Raw genomic sequence first — 21,824 nt, forward strand, 5'->3', positions numbered from 1 at the left:
TACAAAGTGTTTTGATTAATTTTAGTTTTATTTTTTTCTTACAGGAAATACTGGATAGATCCCACAATGGAAGAYGGGAAGCCCGTTTGGGCTCCACACCCAACTGATGGGTTTCAGATGGGGATGATTGTGGACATTGGCCCTGACAACTTAACTATTGAGCCTTTGAATCAGAAAGGCAAGGTAAGTGTCTCACAAACAAAGGAAAAGAAAACAAACATACTAGAAATCACCTTACCTGTAGGTCAGATCTTTTTGCCAGTATCTTCAATTGCTCACAGCCTAAAGAAGTGGAAAATCAGTTKTCTGTTCTAAGTTTGGCTAAGGATCTTTGTTCAGATTTAGCTTGTATTGCACATGACCCCTCACACTGATGAGAAGTGCGTATTTTCTGTTCATTGACTGCATGTGTGTAGAGTACATGCTCATGTAAGAGAGGAGCCATTTGATTCAGTCCTGTATGCTTTATTTTTCTCAGTTAGACTCTGATTAAGAGCCTGCTGTTGAGATTAGCTTCTGTCTTTTCCCTTACATGCATTGGAAGGGTGCTACAGGGAGATGCTGGGCCCTGGCTAAGATTAGATACCATKAGACTGATGAAGACTTGAGAGATGAATCCTCTTAACTCAAGTACCTTGAGAAGTAATATGATGTCAAACAAAGGTCCTATGGAATTGCTACATCAAATTAAAATCAAAACAAATGTAACTTTTAAAATGAAGACCTAATTCATCCTAATTAGTGTGTTCCAATGGCTTAATTTATCATGACATCTTTCAGACTCGATATGTCGTAACTAAATGTCAGTTTTTACAGGAAGCACCTTGTAGCTGTCAATTATCCTAATTCAAATGGTCACATTCCTGGGTTGTACTAGCTAGAATAAGATCAGCACTGTTTAAAAAGATGTGATTTCAGTCTTTTTGAGTGTATTTTATATGCCGTCCTTTCTCTTATTCAAGGATGTAAAAAAGACAACAATGTGTTTTGTARCTTCTTTTTTTATGCCAACAATAGTAGAGAATGCCTTGTCACAGGTCAAAAAGTTATGCAGCAGTCTTCCTTTTGGGGGAATGTTTATTGGCTTTCTTTTTTGTGCATCTTGGAGAGGAAGTATATTTTGCCTTCCTTAGAAATACAAAGCAAGTGTAACGTCTGATTTTTGAGTATGAGAGATAAAGTCTGTAGGTTTAGTAGTAGTAGTATGCKTTTTTCAGATTGAGGAAGATTACTGAGATTATTGAGAGAATAATTAAATATTCCAAATCTATGGCTAATGTTTAAGTGACTTCAATAAATTTCATCCCCACCGCTATTTGTTTCGATTCCCAAATGGTCCTGATGCGATAAAGAGCAAAAATCTATACATTGAAACAGAAACAATAATAAGGATAAGGATATTTTTCTGAGTCACAATTTCTTTCTAACATATGATCCTTTCAGGACCATATATAATTAAAAAAAAACAAAACAACAAAAAATTATCCTAAAATAATATAAAAATTATCCTCTCTTGTTTCATGGTCTTCTCAACAACAAAAAAAAAATAGTCTTTTGTCTAGGGAGTTTGTTATTCTCTGTTGGCTGTTTTGAATTAAGCAGATCAATTAAGAGCCTAATGTCCGTGTAAGGGAACAAACATTTCACAGGCTAAATGCTGTAAAGATAATGGTCCTATATTTTTTTCTATCAATTTAATTAACCTTATATTAATAAAGGTGGAGTAAAAAATTTCCTTGGTTTCTTACTCAGTCTTTTCAATGTGTCATTGATTTCTTTTTTTTGAGAAACATCTCTCATTGCTTTTTGTCTTTTTAAGAAGACTCCATCCTTGTGCACATTCATTTGAAGTAGTCAGCATTAATACTCATTATCACTTTGTTTTCTTAAAATGGTAGTTCAGAAGTGCTCTTCAGCAAGAATGCATGATCCAGCAGCTCCAGTGTTGCTCATGATAATTACAGGGAGGAGAGGAGTAACCTGATCTTGTAAACATATCCGGGCAGTGTAACTTATTATTATTTTTTAATCTGGGTCATTACCATGTCATATGTATTCTCTGTAGGCACTGGTAGCTTACCAGAGGTCACAGTCTGAAAAGGAAATGTGTATGCATGTGTTTGATTATTGCCTTTTATGATATTTACTGTTGTTAATAACTGCAGGAAATGCTGTGAGGCAGCAGTTTCACTATGTCTTAAACCCCTCCCTCCCTTCCCCACCCACTGCAGAGTGGCACCCTCTCAGCTCTGCCTGCCAAGCCGTGCGTGACACCCCAAATGAGGTCAGACAACAGATCCAACTTAAAAATGAAGAAGCGGAAAGTTTTCAGGGTGGCAGCAAGCAGTGGAAGGGGGGCAGAGGAGGTGAGGCCATTGTGGTGGCAGGCTGCTTCATATTATGAAACCAAGTCACCCAGTCCAGACTCTGTGAAGGTCCGACACACCAATTCACTTAAAGCCCAGCAGCAGGAGTTTTGGGCACCACAGCCCATACCCAAGTGTTTACAGTTGTGTGCAGGGGCWGTGTGTCTAAGGAATGTGGGGATCTGAGTCACCCAGCCTGCCCTGCATGAAGATCAGTACTGTGAGCTGCAGGAATGCTTTACCAGAACAGAGGATGATGCATGTGTTACGTGATGTGAACCTCTTCCCAAAAACTAGATCACCTGGCAAGGCTTGTAAATGCCAGGACTGGAAAAAAAAGCCAGAGAAACGGGAGAGTGCTTTGCTAATGAGCGTGGTCCCACCTAGGGCTGCATCCTGCCTGAGAATGGGTTCCAAACTGCATCTGTGGTAYCAGAGCTGGCAGTCCTGGCCCATGGCCCACCCGCAGTCACATGCTGGTGTACAGGGAAGRAGGCAGGCAGAAGGAGAACCAGCTGTTAAACTCAACTAGTACTGTGTTTTCATTTCTTCTTAGCATGTTTTCTCAAAGTGCTGGGATTTGTGACCTCAGGTCCTGTTGCATTTATCTTTTTGTTCTTTGAGGCTATAGCAGGGAGAAGGCAGATGACAGTGAAATTACCAAATGGGGAATTTACTCTTTTCCTGGAAGGAAGCAAGGCTAAGGAAAGTGATTAGGAAGAGGTGCACTGGCAGTGCTTGAACCCTGGGGCACTGACCCCTGAGGAGTGGGGGGCAGGCATTTCTTAGAGCATTGGCAGTGATGAGTTTCTGGCAGTCATTRGGAAGGTGTGAGGTGCTGCAGGCACTCGCTGACACCCCTCCTGCCATCAGCAGAGAGACACCTTGTGGCTCTGTGCTACTTCTGAAGAGTCATAGAAGGCTTTATGGGCCACCTGCTTTGGCATGCTATGAATAACCASAAAGGTATTTTTCCCAGCTGAGTAAAAAGGAATAAATGTACTTTGAAAGTAAGGATCAGAATGTTCAAAGTTCAGTGCTTCAAGCTAAGGTGCTTCTGTTTTTTCTTTTAAAAGTGAGTGCCAGTTGCTTGTGCAAGTGAGACATGCTCTTGTCTTACACATGGTTTGTACTGCAGTAGGTTGGTTTGTGAAATACAGCTGAGAGTAGGGATGTCTCCTGTCTGTATCTGGAAGGTATAAAAGAAGGCATGGTTACATGTATTAGATTACATGGTAGAAAGAAGATGCTGCTTGAATGGAAAGATATCTTTTTTCACTCATCTAGTTTCTGGGAGAATAGTTAAGATTGCCATTGGATTTCAAGGGTTGCTTCATTACAAAGACAACAAAAAAAACCCTCTTCAGAACCCCCGAACCATGTTTTGCTCCCTAAGACCACTTTATTGTCTCATAAGATTRATACCTTCTCCATTTTCTTAGAACAAACTTGTCCTAAGATATAATTAAAGCAAAAGTCTTCCCTCAAGTATCTGATGCATTTTTGCCTTAGAATAAATCTTTTAAATAATTGAAAATTAGACAATTTTTTGTCCGTTAAAGACTACGTAAAGAATTTCTTTGGTTTTTTTTTTTTTATTTTTATTGATAGATATGGGATACCTTGCTCATTTTCTATTTAAAATATTAGATTTTAATACTTGGAGCTCTGCACATCTAGCTGTAATACCTACACAACAAGTACCTTACCTTACGTAAAGCAGTATTCCAACTATGACATACAGCAGTAAATTTTTTTTGTTGACGTAGTTAAAACTAGACTTCTTGGCTAAAAAAGTCCAACAGAAAAAGCATTAGTTTTCAGATAAGTCTTCATTTTGCTTTGTTTTATAATTTCTGAAATAATCTAGAAATTAATTCATAATTTACATTGAGTGAAATAATGGAGGACATGATACAGCATGAATTGTCTCTCTCTTCTTTTTTTATTTTTTTGTTTAAATTTACCTTGAATCAGAAGGCTGAGTGGTGAGGACATTGAAAAAGCACTTCTTCTTCTGGGATAGTTCTAGCATGGCTGGCTTTAGTTCCAGAAATGTTAAAGTATCCRAGGTTTATGAAGAGAATAGCTGGGAATTATGTTCATTCTCTCCTGTCTTTGTYAGTGGCTAATGGGTTTACACACCAGCAGACAAAAACAAGAAGTGAAGTAACATTTTTGAGAAGCTGGTCATACTATTTTAGACTTTCCCACTGTTTCACACACAGGGAACTGATTATGTGGGAACTGTTACATTCAAATACATCTTTACCAAACAAGATCTACCTTGACTGTTGACAAACTTGTGACGAGGGAGAAAACTGTGATGATAATATGCAGTTACTGTAATACTAGAAGAGGGAGGAAAGGGTGTGGTGAATCTCTACCCTGCTAAAACTCTGAAGAGCAGCAGGGAACTTTCTGAGGTAGGTGAAGACGTGGAAGGTTTCCATGGCCCTGASAAACTCTGATAAGGATAGTTTGGAGGAAGTTGGTGTGATGGACTTTCAGATGTTCCAACATCATTGAGCAGCTTTGTTTCACTTAGGAAAACATCTTGTACATGTTTTTCTGTATTAGATCCTGATAAGAGGATGACAAAATATATTTTATTATGGCTACAAATTKAATACTTTTTGATAACTTGGTAGGGAAGGGATATTGTAGATTTAATGTTTTCTGTCTGGCTGCAATTAGTTCTGCTCTGAGATATTTTTAACCCTTCCCACTTCAAAGAGAGTTGGTATTTGTGGCTGTTAATGATGGTGTAAGCCCCAGGAGCTCTCATACTGTTGTGCTCAAGCAGATATAAAACAAGTTGCTCTCTTCCTCCTAAATTTCCCTGCGATGTGTTTCTCATGGGACTACCTTGTTGAGTACAGTGTTAAACAAGCAAACATGTTTGTTTATTGAGTTCATTCTTTGRATCCAGTTGGTTGCCTTTTCAAATATTAGACTAGACTTCTTGTCTCCATTTCCATGGGGAGAAGGAGCCTGTGCCTGCAGCGGCATGGTGGTTGTCGTRTTTAATTGGTACAACAGGGGTTTTGTTCATTCATCGCTAGCTCAAACGAGCTATTACTACAGTAAACAAAAAAGTATAATTAAAAATCTGYCTTGTACAATAGGTATTTTTGTGCAGATGCTGTAATGCATGTGTACTTGGATGTTTTTCCTTCCTTTTAACAGCAGTAYAAATTATGATTTCTGGAGATGAAAAAAGAGACAAAGCTGCTTTTGATGTGAATTTTTTTGATGTGAATTTTTCCTGTTGGTCATTTTTGTGTATCTGGAATACAARGGTTGAAGGAAGGTCTTGTTTTACTTTAATATTGATTTCTTGAAGAAAAAAACCCAATAAACAACAACCAAAGCTACAGTGTTTGGTGATACAGAGGATGTTATATATTGAACATTTCTGTTTTAAACAGGAATGCTTTAAAACAGCATATGAGAATGGCAGCACAGACCTTTGACTGAACTAATGATTTGTATTTCATTCTTCCTTGCAAAACTGAGGAAATTGTGTGTAATTTATAATGCTGTYACCTTTGCAGTACTTTGGTCTTATTTTTTTTGTATTGCACAGTATTACATGCAGTTTTTGGCCTGAGGATCAAATGTTATTGCACTAAAATATGTATTACAGTGAGTTTATTTTTATAATGTAGTGTCGTAATATAAATGCAATAAATTTTTGTCTGCATCTAGTTACTCAGTAAAATTCCCAATTCTGAAGTATAAAGCTGGTGACTTCCTTTTAAATCATGCACAATTACAGTGCACTCACTTGTATGATTGCATGAGRCATCTTTGAACTATATTTCTGTTTTATGGAATTCTGACAATGTTAATGTTTCTTACCTAACAGACCTTCCAGGCTGCTGTCAGTCAAGTGTTTCCTGCAGAGGAGGACAGCAAAAAGGATGTGGAAGATAATTGTAAGTTACCAATTTAAAAATAAATTGTGCAAAAAAAAAATATCTGCAATGAATTGAATATTGTTTCCTTACAAGCTTCCTGTTTCTTCTTTGTTGTCTTTMTTTGAATTTATATATTACCTTAAACTTCTTAAAGTAAGCCCATTTTAAATACAATTTATTGTAGTTTTTAGCTTTCATTTGAACACTCCAGAGGAATGAATAGTTACATAATGCCCACAACTGTTACTTGACTTTGGAAACACTCCATTCAGCATTATGAGTGTAACTTTATAGTGTGGCAAAACATTCAGTGTCTTTATCATCACCTGTATTGTATAGCATTTTCCTGAATTTAAGGAATTTCTCACATAGCATTCCTGTGGAAGTAGATGTAATGGAAAATAAGTTTTAAGATTACCTTCCCAAAACTGGAGATGGTAATCTGGACCTATCAGGACCACTGAAAATGGGTGACTTAAACTGGATACAGGAGTGTTGGTGGAGAAGGAGTTTTGAGGTCAGCTTGTGTAATACATGTCACTGTTGATCTTGCAGRGCTTTTATTTTGTTGGATATTTTGTAGTTAGATGGATGAAAACAGTCATCAAATCTGGGGAGAGAGGAGAGACCAAGAAAGTTGAATGAGCACTGTGATCAACTTTTAGAGAGCTATTAAATACTTTGCTAYTGCTGGTCTGTATGAGCAAATCACAGAGGCTCTTCTGTCTTGGGTACTGATGAAGGCAAGTCTTTGAAACATTTCCTATTGTGTTTACTGGTTGATGAAAATCCTGGTAACTCTGTAAATAGTGGGCAAAAGTATCTTCTGTTATTCTTCCCTTAAAATAGTGGTTAGGGGTCTGGTGTAGATGATGTAACCCCAGTTCCTGTCCTGGAATGGTGTTTAGTATTTACATCCTGTCACAGGAAATAGAGCTGCTACGGCTTCTCCATAAGAAACAAAAAAGATGAGATCTGAGTCTTATCATCTGACTTAGATGGTGCAGTGTCATTAGAACCAAGGTGGTAGCCTTTCTTGCAGCTGCTTATATTTTTGCAAACAGGATGTGGGTTCAAACTTTTCAAAGCTGGTATCTATTCTCTGTACATGGTGATTGTTAGGGAGATGCACTTAATCTGTGCATCTATCCCAATGATTTTACTGAGATGTCCTGACACCTCTGTGTCCTAGTCAGGGAATTGAAATATGGAATGAGATTATGGAAATAATTTGAGATTCCAACAGAATGCYGTTCAATTAAATCAGAGAAAATATCTTCTTGGCTTCCTGAATAGAAGAYAGAACTTTAAAATACTTTGTTCAATAATCCTTTCTATACCAAACATTATATCTATTTCCTAACATATTCTCACTTGCTGTTCATGAGTTGTGGTTCATTTGCAGGACRTGTGAATCCCAAATTCGTTTTCCTTCTCTGTTATGGAGCATTTGTGTTGGGTGTCATTGATTTTTAAGAAAAAACCTACACTGAGTGGTTATAATACTGTTCTAAAAATCCTGAAAGATGGGTATGAGGACAGGGTATTGGTTGGATAAAACTGTTAAAAACCCCTCAGTTCTRCAGATGCACAGCCTTACAATTACTTAATAAAATAATTTTCAATAGAAACCCTGCTTCATGGTATCTGCAGGAGAGCCCATATGAGTAAACTTGACATTGACATTTCCTAGTTTATATTGCCTCACTTCACTTCTGTGAACTTTGGGTGTGTTTAAGTAAATATAAGGACAGCTAAATGCTTGTACATACACTGRTTATATTTAGACATGAGCCATATGAGTATTCAGCATTCTCTCTCTCTGGTGACTTCCTTTGCCTCTGGATATGGATGCCTCTTCTAAAGGATTTATTCTAAAGAAGATGCATGTTGAATTTGCTRACATAAGCCTTAGTTTGCATGTCTTGAGGTGGTGACATTCCCTCGGGGAGCCAGCTCCCATTGCGCACTGAGTCTRCCGGTTTAGCTGCTTTAACAAGGAATTGCACTGAGAGCACTGGAGATGCAATGAAATCTGCCATCCTTTGCTGTTTAGATAAGCAACCTAATAAAAAGTTGATGATTGACTGTTTCCTTTAAAACATACTGCAGACCTAGAGAGGTTCTTACAATGATACAGTCAAGGTGGTTGTTAGACTAAATATATGTAATAATTTCTCGTCTCAATAGGGAGAACCCAAATGATTTCAAATTAAAGTTTGCTAATTTTTTAAAACCCTGTCCCCTCCCAGGCATAAATAGTGGTGGAAGGAGACTTCAACTTTCATTAGGGCAAGCAGGAGTTTCTGTTTCTGGCCCATTTCCTTTTAATGTCTCTTCCTCTTGGGATGACCCCAATAAAAGAGGTGAAGGCAGGCCTGCAATTTGTWGCCCCAGTGCCATTTTCTCAGCCATGTGAGCCAGGAGTGCCTAGGGAAGGGAGGACGAATCTTGCTGTGCAGCGCCTGTCTGTGCTCGGTTGCTGGGGCTACCAGTGACTGTGGAGGAATGTGTGTCTGCTGTGGTGGCAGAGGAGGAGCCGTGGTGATGGGGCCAGCCTGCTGCCTCATGAAGGAATTGTACACAGCCAGGGTTTCAAGGCTGTTGTGATCCAAAGGGACAGTTTGCCTACAGTAAAGCTAAAATGTGCCTTGTGTGCCTCTGCCAACGCAGGAATATGAGTGCMAGGGATTTTGTGGAGGGAGATAGTTTCTTCTGAACAGACCAGAAGCTACAAGGTCCTTTAAGTATGTGATTCCAGGCATTTGAAACAAARCTGTATTTAGTAATATAATGGAAGGAAAGGCTGTTATTTAGAMTGGTGCAAGCCAAAGGGAGGCTGCAACTGGCTGGTGAACCTGACTTTGCTTCAGGCTGTCTAGTTCAGGTAGTAGGGGACAGAGACACAGCCACTCCTCAGTGCACAGTAGAAGGAAGGGTRAAAGGAAAACAAAAACTCAGATGTTTTGGGGAAGCTCCCATTTTCCTTTGCCAGTATATTTTGGTTCAGCAGGAGRAGTGCTGAAGGAGCTGCTTACTGAACTTCAGGTAACCTTGCTAGGTAAGGTGGCTGGGCAGGTTGACTTTGTGTCATACAAACTGGCAGCTGTTCCTGCACATTAAATAAGTTAGAATACTTTTTTGCTGCTGCAGCCCTTGGGAAAGGGCATTAGTTCAACTTGAAACAACTTTGTTGGTCATAATAGATGAGAGGTGCGTATATGACCCTTGTGTKAGGTGCAAGGTAGCGGTTACTATTACAGAATCACAGAACCAATTAGGTTGGAAAAGACCTCTGAGATCATTGGGTCTGATCTATGACCTAACACCACCATGTCAACTAGAGCATGGCATTAAATGCCTTTTCCAGTCTTTTCTTAAAAAGAAAAGACATTAATGGCACAGTGCTTACTCCAAACACAGTAGTCAGACGTGTAGAARTTTTTATAGTGTATGACTGTAAGGTTTATCAGTGTGGCAGTCAGTCAGTTGTAACTATGCAAAATAGTGTGCATTTGAATTTTAAGTACTGAGGTAAAAAGGATTGGGCATATTTGAAAATGGAGGCTGTGTAATGAGCARTATCCTCACTTGGTATTGGTACCCTCATTTAGGGATAATATTTTTAAGAATGTWACAGTGGGAACTGGAAATGACCTCTGTAATTAAGGCTGCTGACAGCCTTACAATTTCCAGTGCTTTAAAGCTCAAATCAAGGACCAGCTTTATCAGAATGTGAACCTGTAGAGTCTGAAGCTTTCTGTGAGTGCTACCASCCTGTAACATTTCAGCAATTCCAGAATTACAAAATATTCTGAGTTGGAAAGGACCCACAATCATCATCAAGTCCAGCTCTTAARTGAGTAATAGCCAGTACAGGAATCAAACCCATGACATTGGTGCTAGTAGCACTATGCTCTAAGCAGCTGAGCTAATCTCAAGGTCAGGTGTTTTATGTTAAAGAACAAAGGAGAAAAATACAGCCAAGTTTTGGTGTTTTAGCATTTTCTTCCCCCCTAACAGTTTCTCTGAGGAGGCATAGTACTAACAAAACTCAAAATTGAAGCAGGGATGGTTGGGTTAGTACCTGGTGTGATGACGCCTGCTGCTGCCTCCAGATCCCGATTAGATGTTTGTATTCATCAGTTCAAAAACCACCAGCAGCCAGCTGTTACTCCAAATGCCAGTTGGGTGGCATTACCCTGGGGACACTGTGACTGAGATTGGAGAGGAGAGGTGGAAGGAAGGAAACAKTCATTGGCACCAGTTTCTGTGCTTGGGGGCTGGTGTGAAGGCAGACACACCGTGTTTGACTGACAGGCTGGTAAAGGAGCTTACACTRAGCAGAACCTGTATTGAGGCTTCTGCTGTCCGACTCTGTTCAGCAGCTTTCTGTAACTCCAGTTTTACAGTTAAGAGCAGGTCTGTGGTTTTTAAAGTGCATGTTGAGTCAGTACTTCTGCCTCAAGACAGTGTAAAGAAATGATAAGATTAAGCTGTAAATGAAGAGAGAGGAAGTAAAGTTCTTAATTCAAGATYTAGTTTTTTGTCTGTACGTGGAGGTAGTCCTGAGCTCTTAATGGTATGTGATTGTTTTTTTGCTTTCAGGTTCCCTGATGTATTTAAATGAAGCCACTCTCCTTCACAATATCAAAGTTCGGTACAGTAAAGACAGAATTTACGTAAGTACTGTGTGACGTGCCAACCAGCCTAATAGAGATGTTCTTCCAAAAATTCACCAAGTATTCCCAAATCTGTTTTTTTTTTTCTATAACATGACTGCTAACATAGAAAGATTTAGGTTGTAGGCCTTTTTCCCACTTTTTTTCCGTACATTATACTTTGAGATCAGAATCACATTTATCACATTACTGACAGCTAATTTTTAGCAGGCAGAGCAGTGGGTTTATCTCTACCTGACTGTGTGCAACCATAGTACAGCACTGTATCACAAATGTTCCTACAGGTAACTTACTTCACTGTTAACAAAGATGGTTTTCTTTCTTCATTATTTTTGAACGAAGCAAACAGGTGCTGTCTTTGACACCTCCTAGCTCAGATGTCCATCTTAATCTTTTATATTGCTATCAAATTGCCTAATTGTACTTAATGAATTCTGACTAAATTACATTTTGTCCTTGCCATCTGCCCAGACACTGACAGCTGTGAAACAGAAGATAAGAGTTTTCTTTCTTTCTTTTTTTTTCCTAATAGAAAGCGGACTAGAGATAATACTAAACAGTTTTACATATTTTTAAGTGTCTGTGTCAAAATAATCATTTTTTCTTTTAGCATACTATTGTAAAATTAATTTAGCTAAACTTTTATATAAATGTAAAAAGAAAGTATAATTGTTTTCTTCTGTTGCAGTTRATTTACATAGCTTTAAATTTTTTATGCCTCAAGATCAAGCACCAGCTTTAAAATAAATAAATAAAAATGGCCATTTGAATTCTGTTCTGGAAAAATGTTCCTTAAAGAAACCCAACCAAACACTAAAACCCACCAAGGAAGTAAAATTCTGAATTTGAACTGGTCATGGGGTAGAATAGTATTTTTGTAAGTGAAGTTTTTCTTCAACATAAAGAAGTACTACTAATACGTTTTTCACAGCAGGTGTATTTTCTGAAGGAAAAGAAGGAAAAAAACCAACCTTTTTTTTTGTTCATATTTTAACTACCTTTCCCTTTTAAACAGTTTTATGCCTTTTGTTTAATCCTGGTTAACAATATTTATCTTGGTATTAAAAGGAAAATTAATTAYAGTAATTTCAACTTTTGAAGAAAAGTTTTCCTTTGGTGAAATAAGTGCTGAAAATAGAATCATATAAGAAGTGTCATATTTTGTGTGATCCAGCCTTCTATTAATGTATCACAATAGTGTCTAAATTCCCATTTTCTAGGGACATTCTTAGTAACAAAAAAGTTATTGAAGCTGTAGGTTCATCTCATTTTCTTCAGCTCTTTCCCTGCAAATTTGATTTTTAATTTGATTCTGACCTCTCTTCTTTGCTGTTCATAATCTGGCAATTATTACCAAGCTATGAGAWTTTTTTTTTTTCAGAAACATTAAAAAATCCCCCTCTCTTCAGTCTTTCTTATCCTATGGAAAGGTAAAAAGCAGCTTTTGTCTGAGTTTCTTCTCAAATTTCTTCTCTGTGAGAGAACATTTGCATTCTGTATTTCTCTCTGTGGAAGCAGCTATAGCTAATTTTCTCTTGGCGGAATGCTTTTATTGCACGGCTTGAATGCATTCTCAGGCAGGATCCTGTCAGTCCTTCCTGCTGWGTTGCTTCCATTAGATACTGAAAAGTTATCCTCCTCACTGGAGGACAGTGTGTTATGCTATCCATGAGCTTCGTTTATTCGCTTTTGAGCAGGAGGTTTTGGCATCCTGTCCTTGATCCAGTAATGCAGACAATAGGAAATAATTTAAAAGGAGTTTGGAAGARAGGTCAGATTCAGGACATACTTCACAGCTTGTTGGTTAGGAAATTTTCCCAGGATAATTTCACAGAAGTGCTGAGARGAAAATTAAAGGAACTCTAAAAATATATCCTGTCTCATATTTGCATTAGCTAGAGAGAATCATAAATGTAATTGTTMTATGAAGGCTATAGTCTCCAATAGTAACAGACAATTGCTGCTAACCACTTGCTTGGATACTGGCTAATAATTTGTTGTTCATTGTTTTCTTCACAGACCTATGTAGCCAACATTCTTATTGCAGTGAATCCATACTTTGATATACCTAAGTTTTATTCTTCAGATACTATTAAAATGTACCAGGGTAGATCGCTTGGAACATTGCCACCACATGTTTTTGCAATTGGTATGTATTAACCCTGTATTTGTCTCTTAAAAAACAAATATTAAATGCTTCACAGTTATCTGTAAATTGCCACCTGTATCAGTAATTAATTTATTTTGAACTATTATAAAATAAAACCACTAATGGCTAAAATTGCAAATCTTRTCTTTGAGATACAGTTTGAAGAACTTGGAAATTAGCAACTGTGACAACCCTGTTAGGATTATTCTGCACCTCCMGTGTTTTAAGCCTAAGGAGTATAAATATAATTTGTAACCATTAAAAAATAAAGAAGAAATAAATTCAGATTTTGTAAGTGAAAAAGCCATAATAATGATTGGCACTGTCTTTCAGTGTAGTAATTTTCTTTGCCTTATATTATGTTGTCTCAGCACATACACTGCTTCCTTTTATATCCTTGTGTTACAGACAGAAAGTGCACTAAAATGTTATTTATGACATAAATCTGACTTCAGTCAGTCACTTTTTAAAATAAAAAAATAACTGGAAACTGTAATCAAGATTTGACTCACTAAAAGCTTTCTCACCGTTTTGTATTTTGTTTTGAAATCAAAAGTATAAATAGGTGGGCTTGTACTGCCTGTTGCATAGCAAGAGAGTTTTTCCAAGTTTCCACAGATGTTACTTGTTGCAAAGTACAACTGGAAGTTTCCCTCTTAAAAATAATATGAGTAAAAYCAATTATTATTTTGTAAATACATTTAATTCAAAAGATTTAATTCTAAATGGTTGATTTTGCTTTGTTGTATCSTGGATATAGTTGAGTAGGCCTTCGTTTTCCAGACTTTGAGTTCTTACATGTCAGTGTTGGAAGAATCAAGATTGTAGTATAAATTAAAGGGAAACAAACTTTTATAAACTGTAATGCATTCGATTGTAAAGATTTAGTTTTTATTCCTGAAAATGTTACATTTTAATTTTTGCATTGCAGCTTAAYTCTGTCCTTGCAATTCTGCTGAGTTCTAATTTTTGTCATGTTAACCATGTTCTTTTTTTTAAGCTGATAAAGCATTCCGTGACATGAAAGTGCTRAAGATGAGTCAATCCATCATAGTCTCTGGAGAATCAGGAGCTGGCAAGACAGAAAACACTAAATTTGTTTTGAGGTTTGTGTATTTGGACCAAGGTTATTATGTGAGTCTCTTGTGTTTGTGCATTTGGTTGATGGTAGAGGCAGAGCATGCTAAGGTAATCAGTAGATTTAAGATAGAATTCAGTAAGATTTGTCTTAGCTTCTATGTACACTTTATCACAAGAAATTGAGTTAAACTGAAGTGCTGACATAATATGCAGAAACAGCTACATAAGCACCGAAACCTTAACTCAATTGTAGTGACATAATGTGGTTATTGTGGTTTATGATGCAGTCGTTTTGGTATTGCACATCTGGTATTGTGGTTGATAAAAAAAAACATAACTAGACATTTTAACTGTATCTTGCAAGATACTGTTGGTTTTGCCAAAAATGTGTATTTCTGTGTTCTCCCTTAGGTGTTTTTTTGCAGTTTGCTTGAGTATCCAGGGTTTTTAACTTTAATATACTTTGCCCTAGTTTACTGAATAAGACTGAATAATGGAATTTATTTGTTTATTGATGTTCAGGTATGGCCAATACTACAACTAATCAAGCATATTAAACATGGAAGCCATATTGCTGATCAGCCTTGCTTCCTTATTTGCATTATCCTTTAAGGGCTTTTTATCACTCTGGAACACTGCAGTTGGAAAGAGCTGCTCCATTAAATATACCATGTCAGAGGTGGCCTGATTGTGCAGGGAAGCACAGTGTGAGCAGTGTGAATAYGCTCCCTTCCYCCACCTTGGACTTGTTTCCCTCTATAAATCTTTAATTCCCTTTTCCCTAACATGATGTATTTTCTAGTATTAATGTATAGTAGAGGTATTATTTTCCACATCCCATGAAGAATTGTCACAATTGTCTGTCTGTCCTTCATACTACTCTGCTCTGCCCCTGTGCAACTTTCCATTGATAGCTGCAAGAATTACTGCAAGGTGCTGGTAATGATTTTTTTAGAGGACATCCTGACTTTATTCCTGCTAAGAGTAACAAAAAAAGACAGCAGGCACTGGAAGAATATCTCACAAGAGATGCTCTTACAGGAGATTTTTCTTCTGCTTCTCAGCAAAGGAAGAGCTCATTACACAACAGGCGAATATCATTGCTGTTGCTTCTCTCCACCAGCCTCCATCATAGAGTCCATGTACAAAACATAGTTGAATTTTAAAAGCTGGAAGATTTTACCCTTTAGTAATTAGAAAGTGAAAGGTACTCATATAGCTCTGTTAGTGCTTCTGAAGTTTTTTAGAAAGACTTGTTTTCAAGAATTGTTTTTAACTTGTCCCAGATTCACCTGTGAATTTCCAGAAAGCATGCCCTCTGTGCAGGGAAAAAGAAAAAAAAAAAAAAAAGACTGGAAGTACATGATGGTTGTACTTTCAAATTCTTTCTTCAGTTGCTAAATTGAATGTTGCCTTAATTCTACACCTGCAGTTTCTTATCCTCCCTGTCTCTGTGTGGATTTTTATTAACACTGATAGTTATGAATCCAGAAACCGTATGCATGGAAATAAGTCTTAAATTCAGGAAATACACATGAATCTTAGGTGTTTAATAAGATTATAAATAAATACAGATAATACAGTAATAGTTTGTTTATATTTCTATGAAACTGTAATTTTCRTAAGAATTTCTAATATAAATTTCTACCAGGCCTTGGATGTTGGAAAAAAAAATTGAAGTGTGTAAGAATATTTTTGTTTTAACAAAAAAGAAACGTTTGAATTTTAAAGAAAAGTTAAAGTTTGTTTTAAAGTGCACAGGTATTTGAAACTTAAAATCAGTATGCTTTCMTATAGTAAATAGTTAGTATTTGTGCATAGCCATGTTTAAACCCTGTTTAATTGAGGAAACCTGACATAAGATGAATGATACTATTTTTATCTTGTTTTACAGGTATTTGACAGAATCCTATGGTAGTGGCCAAGACATTGATGATAGAATTGTAGAAGGTACTGAATTTTCTTTCATTTAAATAAAGGTTCCAACATTATTATTATTGTTTTTTCCAGAAATGCAAGTCAACATCAACTGAATAAAAGCTMGAATAGAAATACTATCAGGCTTTCTAGGGCATAATTTACAGTTAGTTTATGTTCATCCTAGGTTCTGATAAATTATTCTGATAAGTTCTCATAAATTATTCTGATACATAATTCATTACTATCTGTTAGTACTAGGAAAATGTAATTCCTTCTCCTCCCCATCAAGTTCTCAAAGTCAAATAAAGAATATCTTTTAATTTACAATTATGGGTAATTTTTTTGTTACATCATTTTTGTCAGAAATCACATAATTTAGATTAGCACTTTACAATAGACTTCCAAACAAGGTCAAGAGAGATTCTGTTATCATCCTCATTGAGCTTCTTTAATTTGCATGTACTTCCTAGTTGAACAGAAAAGAGCTTTTTTCGAAAGTACGAAAACAACCCTCAGCCAGTCTAACAATGCTTCACACATCAGTTTAAGTCCTCTATAGTAAGTCCTCTATAGCATATAGTAAATATATTTTGAAGTTTCTTGACTCTGTGTCTTTTTCTTAAAAAAAATTACTTTTGCTTTAAATTTTCCAGCTTTCGAATTTGAGCCACTTATTCAAGAGAAGCACTGCAGGCTTTAATCTCTTGTTGCTGTAGGTCTGCTTAAATCAGTTCATTAGTGAAATCTACTGTGTGCTAAAGAACTCAGAAACTCGGCAAGAGCTGGATAMTGCCAAATTCAAATTAATTGGTACTTGTAGGTGTTTCTCAAAGAGTTTGGGCTTTTTAATTGAAAGCAGCATCTGATGCATGAATTCTGAAGATTGTTTTTAGGCATGATTTTAAGGAGTATGCTTATAGTTTATGTATTACTAGAGGAACCTTCACCCTAGCTGAAAGACCCTGTGCAATTTGATTTTATTTGTAATCTCTAAAACTTAATATTACTCAAAATGCCTGAATAGTTATCAAAGATCTTGTAAGAATTCAGATTTGCATTTTCATAAGCTTTAAGTATTAAAAAAATGAAAATACAGTCAAACCAAAAAAGTTAATTCTCATGTCCTATTACGTGATTCATTATGATCCATGCTTTATCCAAGCTTTGATGTTATTTCTTCATTCTCTAATTTTTGTAGGAGCTGATAGGTAGAGGGTTGTTGGTGGAGTTTTAAATCTGAGTTTCTGCTCACTTAGTTTCCAGTGTTTATTTTTATCTAGAAGCCTTAAAATATCCCRCAGATATTTTTAGTGGTTTACTGTTAACATGATTCAGTAAACTGTTTTCCTTTGATCTTCAAAGCTAGTAAAATGCAGTCTTTCAGAGGCCTTCTCTTTCCTAACTAATAAGCAGTTTCAAACTGCTTAAACTGTGCATGATACTCGTGTGTGCATATATATACATATATATGAGAATTAGATTGCTTGCTGCCACTTTTTCTGTATAGGCTTTAGCATGTTTAAAAACAGCAGCCAATGAAAAATAGAATCAGTCAATCACTTAATTGACCTGATTTGAAAGGGCAGCTTTAAGTGGTTTTTGAAATCAACACACTTTTCAAATATTGTATTTATTAATTCCCTAATCAACCTAATACATTGCATGCATGACATTTAAATGGCATTTTTGTCTGTGGGGTAAGTGGCTAGTATAGATTTCATGAATAATAATTGGGAAGTGTCAAATTCTGTGTTGTCTCATGTAGTTTATGTATCACTTATTTACCTACTTCCTATGGAAGAACGTCACTGAATAATTTTTGGCATTTGCCTCTGAATTTCTTACAGTATTGGTTCAAGTACTTTACAGTGTTATGTGACATTTAAGTACTTAATTTTATGTTCCAGCACAATATATCCAGTATCATTTGCAAAATTTATTATTCCCAGTAGTTGATGTGTTTCTTTTAATTTTCAAACCTTATTCCAAATAAGTTCCCTGATTAATGATAGTATATTTTTTTTCTTTTTCATAGTTTCTTGATTGAATTTTAACATTACAAAAATTATTTTTTTTAAACAGCAAATCCCTTATTAGAAGCTTTTGGAAATGCAAAGACTGTTCGCAACAACAACAGCAGTCGTTTTGGGAAATTTGTTGAAATTCACTTCAATGAAAAGGTACTGAAATTTTGTTACAGATAACCAGTGAAGATTGTTTTGTTATAAAATGGAAATGCTAGACTGGCAGAAGGCTGAATAGACTTAGTCTTGCAGGAAATAGCCACTCTCCTACTTTACAGATTTGATTTGTGTTCTGTCACCTTGAAAGGAAAACTGGAGCCAGACTGTACTCTGTCATTACTAGAATGCAGTGGCATTTCAGTAGGAAAATTGCTTCCACCCCCAAAAGATTAAGAAGGGGTCCCTTCAYTGCAAAAAGCCTAAATGAACACTAACTCACTTGCTGTTAGGTATTAGTGAATTCCTTTAATGCATAAGTAAATGTKAGTTGTGTAGTAGATAGAAACATATTTCAACTTTAAATTAATTACTGATTATTTTATGTATTTGTATGAAATTTTGGGACCTCACATAGTAATATGTATGTGACAGAAGTCAAGGAATTGGGGTTTTTTTTGGTAGAAATACTACTCAAGAGTGTATCTTAAGACAAAGTTTCTTTGTTTGGGTGGCATATGTATACACACGTTTCACAATTAAGGATGACTCTATGGCTGGTCAGTATGTCCAAATTGAAGACTTCTGTTGGTCTCTGTAGAGATTACATACATGCCTCCTCATCTTTCTGACTGAGGACAGACAAACTGCAAGAATTCTTTTCTTTCCCTTCAGAATTTAAGCTCATCTGATCTTGAGCTTACAGTCTGTTCCTAAGTTTTCATCACTTGATTTGTAATTTAACTTCAGATCTTTGGTTAATAGTTTAGATAGTAAATAACTAAATTCCATTCTGGGTAGAGCGACTTTATTTGTTGGTCTGGTTCGTGTTAATAAAGTTATGGAAAGGATCAAAATTTTTACTTGAAATGATGGATTCATGATGTGTCAGTTTACCCATCAACACTTACACTGTTCTTCAGATTAATTACTTCAGCTGAAGCAAATACCACTCAGTATTTTCAGAAACTGCTTCAAAGCTTGTTTCAGCATTCCACTACAARATCAGCCTGTTTACTTAAGTCTTTTTTTCCACAAGACATCACACCTCACTTTGTGGTCCCCTTATTAGGTCCAGTTTCTCAAAGTGATACAAGTACAGACTGAGGTCTGCTGAATAAGTGAATGACTGCATAACTGTAGTCAAGTTTGTCAGTCAGTAAATTAGTCTTAGTTCCTGTAATGGCCCTTAAGTTCAGGAATTTCCTTGCTGTTAAGATTTCTCTAAGCACAGGRAATTTTATCATAGGCCAGATAACAAATGGCTTTTAAAATCTGTTAGAATTCCTTCTCAGAAAAGAAGTGCAAGTTTTGGAAATAAAACATTGTCACATAATTAATTTGCCTAAGATCTTGTCCAAATATGTATGCTATAATTGTAACCCTTTCTTTTATTTTGCAAGAGTCTCAGTGAAATTGAACTAGAGTAGGTTATAATAACACTGCCATCCAAAAAGCATAAGGATGGCTGTAGTAATGCTCTTTGCTGTAAATCCTGAAATTCTGCTATGGATTTCTGCTTTTTGGGTTGAAGAAAACTCTTCTTTTAGGAAGAGTGTATGAATACACAGTACATGAGCTGGGGAGAGAAGCAATGGTGAAGGCAATGGTTTCTTTTCTAGGCTTAATATATATTACTCATAGATTTTAATCTTCACAGGGGCAGYATCTATTGAGCAAGTCATGATCAGACAAATGTAAATTGAAAACCTGCATCTCATAATCCAACAAATACTCAGATAATCAGAAAAATATTTCTTCTTCCTAGAACTCRGTGGTTGGTGGATTTGTGTCACACTACCTTCTGGAGAAATCTAGGATCTGTGTGCAAGGCAAAGAAGAGAGGAATTATCATATATTTTACAGGCTTTGTGCTGGTGCTCCAGAAGACATTAGGGAAAAGCTATATCTAAGCTCTCCGGACAACTTTAGGGTGAGTATCAGARTCAGCATTTGTAAAGCTTGTCATCTCGTCATATATGGATTTTTCATCTAGATTATATTGAAATCTCTACTTATTACCTTTGACAGACTCACTCCTATTTAAAAAAATCGTATTTTTTTTCTTAAATCTATTTGATCTTGGAATAAGGTTGCCTGACACTTTCCTTTACTGGTAGAATTTCTATACTTTTTCTCAGTGTCTTAAAATTGAGGAATCTGTGTTTTTTCAGAAAATGTACTATTGCAAACCCAGCTGTTAGTAATTTTGTAACAGACTCTTTTAGAGATGTAAAGTGTGAGTTTCTTCAGTGCAAATCAAATCCTAGTGATAAATACCATTCAGTTCTTTGCTTGTGTTCTGTCATTTGTTTCCACCTCTCATAGTTTCTTGCCCTGTGTTTGTCTTGGAACATCATCGGAGCAGAATTTTGTTCGTGCCTAAAGTATGCAGACTAATTCTCTTAAGTTTTGAAGGGCTTTGTAATACAACAATGTGGCATTACAAGGACATAGGCTAAATGACTGTCATCTCTTAAAACTTCCTTGATCTTAAATGAGATGAGAAGCAYTGCTAACGAAGAATTATGTTATTGTGCTGATTGTTTTCTTTGTTGGTCTGTCTTCCTACTTGGACTGCGTTTATCTGTTGCTTTCCCTTTTGTACTCAGTTCCATCAGAATTCAGCAGAGGGATAGAAGCTTTAAATATGCAAATGTTTTTCCAATCTTGTRCAAAATGGGGGTTGCGCAGGCGGGACCTAAATTAGTGCCCTGGCTGTGGGGAAGGTGGGTGTACTCTGGCCACCAACCAGGCGGCTGCTGCCTCTTGGCTGGGCCAAGTCAGTCTCTCCTTATGGATAAGCCAGGAAATGGACACAGAGCTGCATTTCTGTATTGTGTACATTGTACACTTGAAATTGTGCTCTAAAAGCCATGGCAGTATTTTAGGACAAGTTTCCTTACTTTTCTCAAGGTGTTCCTAGAGGTCTTCATAGACCCTACATTATTTCTTTAAATATTTAGTTTAAATATATTTTCTTATATTTTATCTATTTGTACATCAAATCTGTTGATGGAAGCTTTATCTGATGCTTAGTAAGAAAGAACTGCTTCCTTTCTCTAGAAGGAAAGCTTTTCTTTGGAAACACCTAACAAACACAATACTTAAAAGCACCCAACACCATTTATATTTGTAAAATACAGACCTGTTTTCCAGAACTTTCTTCTTTACTCTGCAGTTACTCTGTGCAGTATTCTCTCATACGTTTTAAAGCTAAAATATTGAACAGATTTTCAAATACATGTTTTTATTGTGCAGTTTTCCATTAAAATTTATTTCTTGAAGTTAATAGATTTTTATTTCTAGAACTGAATATGCTGCCTACTCACTCCTGGTCAKTTTTTTTAAATCAAAAATTCTGTTAATTAGAGTACCCAAAGTTGTAGATGTCAGTGTCAGAATTAAAATGTCCTTAAAATTGGGCTGGCGTATACTGTACTTAACAGCCTGAGTTCTTTTACAGAGGGCACTTAATAGCATATTTAATTTATAAAGAGTTTATAGTCACACCAGCCTTATTA

The 21,824-nt window shown here is 36.3% G+C and overlaps 1 protein-coding gene across 3 annotated transcripts in view; it reads left to right on the forward strand.

Annotated features, from left to right (window-relative positions):
• Nucleotides 1–21,824, forward strand: part of MYO6 (myosin VI) — a 104,639-nt gene that overhangs the window by 30,064 nt on the left and 52,751 nt on the right. For all 3 annotated transcript variants that reach the window (XM_057369277.1, XM_057369260.1, XM_057369269.1), the window contains exons 2-9: nucleotides 45–183; nucleotides 6,238–6,307; nucleotides 10,898–10,971; nucleotides 12,991–13,120; nucleotides 14,121–14,226; nucleotides 16,095–16,150; nucleotides 18,203–18,300; nucleotides 20,069–20,233. In XM_057369277.1, coding sequence (XP_057225260.1) covers nucleotides 67–183; nucleotides 6,238–6,307; nucleotides 10,898–10,971; nucleotides 12,991–13,120; nucleotides 14,121–14,226; nucleotides 16,095–16,150; nucleotides 18,203–18,300; nucleotides 20,069–20,233 — 816 coding nt within the window. In that variant the 5' untranslated portion in view covers nucleotides 45–66. The remainder of the gene's footprint in view (nucleotides 1–44; nucleotides 184–6,237; nucleotides 6,308–10,897; nucleotides 10,972–12,990; nucleotides 13,121–14,120; nucleotides 14,227–16,094; nucleotides 16,151–18,202; nucleotides 18,301–20,068; nucleotides 20,234–21,824) is intronic.

The sequence above is a fragment of the Malurus melanocephalus genome, unplaced genomic scaffold (assembly GCF_030028575.1).
Source record: "Malurus melanocephalus ecotype Western Australia unplaced genomic scaffold, MMel_1.1 scaffold_4, whole genome shotgun sequence".
NCBI classification, from domain to species: Eukaryota; Metazoa; Chordata; class Aves; order Passeriformes; family Maluridae; genus Malurus; species Malurus melanocephalus.